The sequence below is a fragment of the Rhinopithecus bieti genome, unplaced genomic scaffold (assembly GCF_001698545.2).
Source record: "Rhinopithecus bieti isolate Rb0 unplaced genomic scaffold, ASM169854v2 scaffold_6513, whole genome shotgun sequence".
Taxonomy (NCBI): domain Eukaryota; kingdom Metazoa; phylum Chordata; class Mammalia; order Primates; family Cercopithecidae; genus Rhinopithecus; species Rhinopithecus bieti.
Window position 1 is genome coordinate 1,190,108 of NW_016805931.1, and position 5,816 is coordinate 1,195,923.

The window sequence follows — 5,816 nt, forward strand, 5'->3', positions numbered from 1 at the left end:
CCCCCCACCCCCTGCCTTTCTTTCTTTCTTTTTGACAGAGTCTTGCTCAATCACCCAGCCTGGAGTACATAGTGAAATCATAACTCACTGTAGCCTTTAACTCCTGGGCTCAAGTTATCCTCCCACTTCACCTTCCCAAGTAGCTGGGTAGGTGTGCCAGTACACCCAGCTAATTTAAATATATATATACATACATATATATACACATACATATATATGTGTGTCTATATATAGTAGAGGCTGGGTCTTGCTATGTTGCCCAGGCTGGTCTCGAACTCCTGGGCTCGAAAGATCCTCCCACCTTAGCCTCCCAAAGCATTGGGATTATAAGCATAAGCCACCATGCCCAGCCTGTTTCTTTATCTTATTTAAAAGCCCTTGGTCTCTTACCCTTCCAAAAACTGTGATTCTTGAAATTTTACCTCCAGAATTTCCTTCCCTAGAGGGCTTTATGATGCCCCAAATCTCACATTGGTTGGCCAGCTCAAAAAAGCCCTATGGGTCATCTTGCAGATGGCCCAAACATGACAGACCCTGGCCCCCGTCCTCTTTGGTCTGAAACATTAATGTTTGGGGAAGGTAGAAAGTGAAAGTGCAGGAGACACCATGGCCTTCTGGAGGACACTATCACTGACAAGCCTCTGCTGACTAGTCTCTGGAACCCCCCTCCCGACCCAACCGTTTAAGAAGAGCTCTGATCAGGGTCAGCTTGCTGGTGTGTCCTCTAGTCATTGGCAACATATATGGCACACGTGTGTTGAAACAGTGGGGCACAAAAACAGAAGAGGGACCACATGGTCCTTTCTAGGATGGAGGCCTGGGAGTGAGGAACAGAAGTCAGGTGGGGAATGCAGAGAAGAAAAGGAGGAAAGAGGACCTGAGAGAAGAAAGTGAGAGAAGGAGTAGAAAATGGGGGGACAAGGCAATAAACAGGAAAGGAAAAGGGCAGATGGAGAAAAAAAAAGAGTGAAAAGGTGGGGAAGAAGAAGGAGGAGAGGAGGGAGATGCCAGATTCCTTCGTGTGCCTCCAGAATTCCCAGGAAATGCTCACGATGTTAGCTCACATTTGCTGAAGTCCAGGCAAGTTCAAAATCCTGTTGAAAATGGAGCAAGTGTCCTGCTTTGCCAGATGACATTCCAATTACCTCAGGGTTGGAGGCTCCCGCTCCATCGCCTACTCCCTCCACACCTGCAGGCTATGGGACTCCCTGGGTTGCCAAGGCTCCACCGCCACTTGGGACAACAGCCAGAGATGCTGGGGAATCCTAGAGAATGAATCCCAGATGCTGTACTGTCTTTCTCAGCCATCAAGAATGAAAACAAGTGATTTTGGCAACACGTTTTTAGGGGAGGAAAGCCAACAACCGCACACGCCCACATGTGGTCTTAGCTACATAGCAGTGGCGAAGGGCCAAGTAGGGCAGCTTGTGAAGTAGAGAAGATGGGTTTCAGTGCCCGCCTCCTCCCCACCACTTGGTGGGTCTGGTCTTTTTTTTCCCCCTCTCACCTTCAAGAGGAAAGAACTCACTAAGAATTTGAGTTGGTTAAAAAAGAATGTACTAAAGTGCTCTAAAATTAAATAATAGTGATAGTTGCATGACTGAACATACTATTAATAAAAGCCATTGAACTCACATTGAAACAGTGAATTTTATGCAATGTGAATTATATCTCAATTTTTATTATTATTTAAAAAAGAATATGTTATTTAAAAAAGAATTGGGGCTGTAATGTCACACACCTGTAATCCCAGCACTTTGAGAGGCCATGGCGAGAGGATCACTTGAGGTCAGGAGTTCGAGACCAGCTTGGACAACATGGCAAAACCCTGTCTCTACTAAAAGTACAAAAATTAGTCGGGCATGGTGGTGCATCATGTAATCCCAGCTACTTGGGAGGCTGAGGCAGGAGGATCGCTGGAATCCAAGAGGCGGAGGTTGCAGTGAGCCAAGATCAGGCCACTGCACTCCAGCCTGGGCAACAGAGCAAGACCCTGTCTCAAAATAAATAAATAAATAAAATAAAATAAAAAAGAAAATGGTTCGTCTTTAGAAATAAAAGGCTCCTGGTCATTAGGAAGATTCTAGCTGACCTTTTATGCCAAGGCAAGTGTGAAGGAAATTCCTGAACTGGGAAGGCACTGGGACAAAGTGCCTGCTAAAGTCCCACTTGTAAGTCCTGGACTTACATTCAGGCATTCCGCTCCATCTATGTGTGTAATCAGTAACAGAAAGGGAAGCCCTATAAATTCTGGGAAATACTCACCATGCTGTCTTCTAGGCAAATACTGGTGAGTGGGCCCAAGTTCAAGGCAGAAAATAAGAGTTTAGCTTAAAGTCCTCAGGATTCCACCTTAAACTTCTCGCCAAGCATTTGGGACTGGTAGGGCAGCCCTCTTAGCTAGGATGCCTGGCTGGGGTGCCTGGTCCAGGGAAGCTGGCTTGCTTCTCAGAGGGAGAGGCATGGAAATAAAAGACTAGGGCATAGGGTGCTCTCCAACCCTTGGATACTCCAGGCAAGAGATGACTCAGGGCCAGACCAGACTTGGGATGGGCTCAGAGGGAATGTGTCAGCTTTTTAGCCCTTACTCCTCTACACAAGTAGGATGGAGGGAAAGAAACAGGCAGAAGGAAATAAGAGTGGCTTGTTTACATTGTCTTGGGCATTCTTCTAGTTTAGCCTCATGGAATTAGTCGAAATTTAGTAAATCCCCTCTTCTGGCACTTGAAGGGTTAATATCACAGCCAAGGATGTGTTATTTATCCCTGGAGAGTAATTACCTCATTGTAGTTTAGTATCTAATAGTTAGCCTTACTCCCCACCCTCACCCCCACCGCTTCTCAGTATCTCAATGCCTTTCTTTTTCTTTGTTATTGGCAATAAATTTTGTTTTCTTTGGGTTCAGAAGGCAAGAGGAGCCCCAGTCCTAGAGAAAACACTTGGCTACAACATATGGTACTTTCCAGAAAATAACACTAACCTCACAAAGACAGTGAACACCACTAACCAGCAGCTTGAACTGCATCTGGGAGGCGAGAGCTATTGGGTGTCTATGATTTCTTATAATTCTCTTGGGAAGTCTCCAGTGACCACCCTGAGGATTCCAGCTATTCAGGAAAAGTGTAAGTAGAGCATCAGCTTCTTCCTTAGGTGACTGGTCCCATCGACTGGCCAAGGAGCAGTCCCTGTGCTATCAAGGGTGGCTGTTTCTCTTGAGTCAAAACAAAAATGGAGTGGGGCCTTTTATGTGGTGGTGAAGCAATGAGAATTTGCTGGTAATTAATGAACCACTTGAAGTCATGTTCCTTTGGAACAAAGCCTGTGTTAAAAATCAGAAACCTTATAAATTACAGAATAGAAAGCCATCCGCCTAGAAGTTCTGTGTGCAGCTTTGATTTGTTCTGGTCTGGGTGAATGTAAGCTGGGTCGAGTCCTGTGAAACTGTCCTATTTGTCACATCTGTCCTCTGTGACCGAAGCTGCTCTTGAACTCTTCTCCCCACAGATGGGGACTCACCACATCCCCATCGCTGGTTTAATGCTTGCTGTCCTGTTTTCTTCCTTTTCCCCTTCCATTTGTCACTGTGGAAAAATTCTAGTGTTTATACTTGCCAATAAATTGTTCATTACACTTTTGGTTGAGTAGTTTTTGACATATTACTGCTCCCAGGCAAACTCATATTTATCCTGTTTTGGAATAAAAAAACTTTCATTCAAAGAATTGCAAACAATAGATTTCCTCTTTTCTCTCTTATTTTTCTCTTTCAAACTTAGTGCTATCCCTTATTCTATAAATTATTTATTTTACGACCTTTTTCTTCCCCAATAGGATGTAAGTGTCGTGAGGGCAGGGATTTTTTGTCGATTTTTCCTTTCTTTTTTTTTTTTTTTTTTTGAGAAGGAGTCTTGCTCTGTCACCAGGCTGGAGTGCAGTGGCTGGATCTCAGCTCACTGCAAGCTCCGCCTCCCGGGTTTACGCCATTCTCCTGCCTCAGCCTCCCGAGTAGCTGGGACCACAGGCGCCCACCACCTCGCCCAGCTAGTTTTTTTTTTTTTGTATTTTTTAGTAGAGACAGGGTTTCACCATGTTAGCCAGGATGGTCTCGATCTCCTGACCTCATGATCCGCCCGTCTCGGCCTCCCAAAGTGCTGGGATTACAGGCTTGAGCCACTGCGCCCGGCCTCCTTTCTTTTTTTTTTAACCTAATTCCCAACACTTAAAATAGCATAGAGCTATTTTAATCCCGGCTTCTTCAGGCCAGGATTTGTGGGCAAGTCATTTTTTTAAAAAACACGCCTCCAGGGAGATGAGAAAAGGAAGCTGCGGAAGCAGGCCAGGACGCGGCAGGGGCTGAGATGAAGGTGGGCTTTCAGGGCTGCCAAAACAAAGCACTGCAGACCGGGGGGCTTCAAACAACAGAACTTTATTGTCTCATGGTCCTGGAGGCCAGAAGTCCCAAATCAAGGTAGTGGCTGGCCATGCTCCCTAAAGTCTCTAGGGGAGAATCCTTCCTTACCCCTTCCAGCTTGTAGTGGCCCCAGGTATTCATCAGCTTGTGGTAGCTCCAGTAACTCCCATAAATCCAATCTCTGCTTCAGTCTTCACATGGCTAGCTTCTTGTGTGTCTGTTTCCATGCCCAGATTTCTCTTTTCTTATAAAGGGCCCACTGTCTTAACTAATTACATCTGCAGTGGCCTATTTCCAAATATGGTCACATTCTGTGGCACTGGGGATATACTTTGGGGGGATACAATTCAACCCATACAGGTACAATCTGAGATAAAAGCCCCAGGGAGGGGGGTTCCCACTGGATCTTGCAGGGGACTCTAGAGTGTAAATGACATCTCATAGTCATCCCAGTCAAGCAAAACACACGCACACAGTAAGAAGGAAGCTGAGTGGGTCTGGGTGGAGCACCAACATTGGCTGCTAGAAGAGTCTAGTTACATCTCCAAGGCTCCAGCAGGGAATTTCAGCCAGGACTGGCTGGGGACGCTTCCAGGTGGTGAGCAGGGGAAGGCTGGAAGGAGAAACTCAGAGCCCTAGGGTTAGGTGGGGTCGATCTCCAGCCTCTGTGCTTCTAGCCCCGGCCTCTGCTCCTTCTGTGGCTTCACATTTCCTCCATGCCTCAGTTGTCCTTCTCAGAGTTACCTTTTCAGGTTGACAAATTACCTGGCCTTGCTGCTAGGACTAGCCCCTGGAGTGTCTCATAAGGGCCCTGTTTGGGAAAAGGATCCGTCTACTGTGGCTTACAAGAACGAGACTCCTAAATATACACACAGCCTGCTGGGGTTTGTTGCCAAGGAACAGCAGGATGCAGGACCCCGGTCCCCACCCCAGATTCCTACATGTGGCCTAGGCTTCCAGCTTCAAAAGGCTTTTGGGGTTTTTTTTTTTGCAGGACACTTTTGTGCCCACATCCAGGATCATCTCTGGCATTCATTGAAACACTCTTCCCAGCTGGGCACAGTGGCTCATGCCTGTAATCCCAGCACTTTGGGAGACCGACTGAGTTGGGCAGATCACTTGAGGTCAGGAGTTTGAGACCAGCCTGGCCACCATGGTGAAACCCCATCTCTACTAAAAATACAAAAAATTAGCCGGGTGTGTTAGCATGCACCTATAGTCCCAGCTACTCGGGAGGCTGAGGCACAAGAATCACTTGAACCCAGGAGGTGGAGGTTGCAGTGAGCCAAGATCACACCACTGCACTCCAACCTGGGTGACAGGGCGAGACTCTGCCTCAAAAAAAAAAAAAAAAAAGAAAAGAAAAAAAAAAAAAAAAGAAAGAAAAAAAAACACCCTTCCCATGGAT

The 5,816-nt window shown here is 46.5% G+C and overlaps 1 protein-coding gene across 1 annotated transcript in view; it reads left to right on the forward strand.

The window, feature by feature from the left end:
- The window catches only part of IL31RA (interleukin 31 receptor A), a 79,553-nt gene that overhangs the window by 52,384 nt on the left and 21,353 nt on the right, over positions 1 to 5,816 (forward strand). The window contains exon 8 of the mRNA XM_017874208.1: positions 2,906 to 3,122. Within this exon, the coding sequence (XP_017729697.1) occupies positions 2,906 to 3,122 (217 nt within the window). The remainder of the gene's footprint in view (positions 1 to 2,905; positions 3,123 to 5,816) is intronic.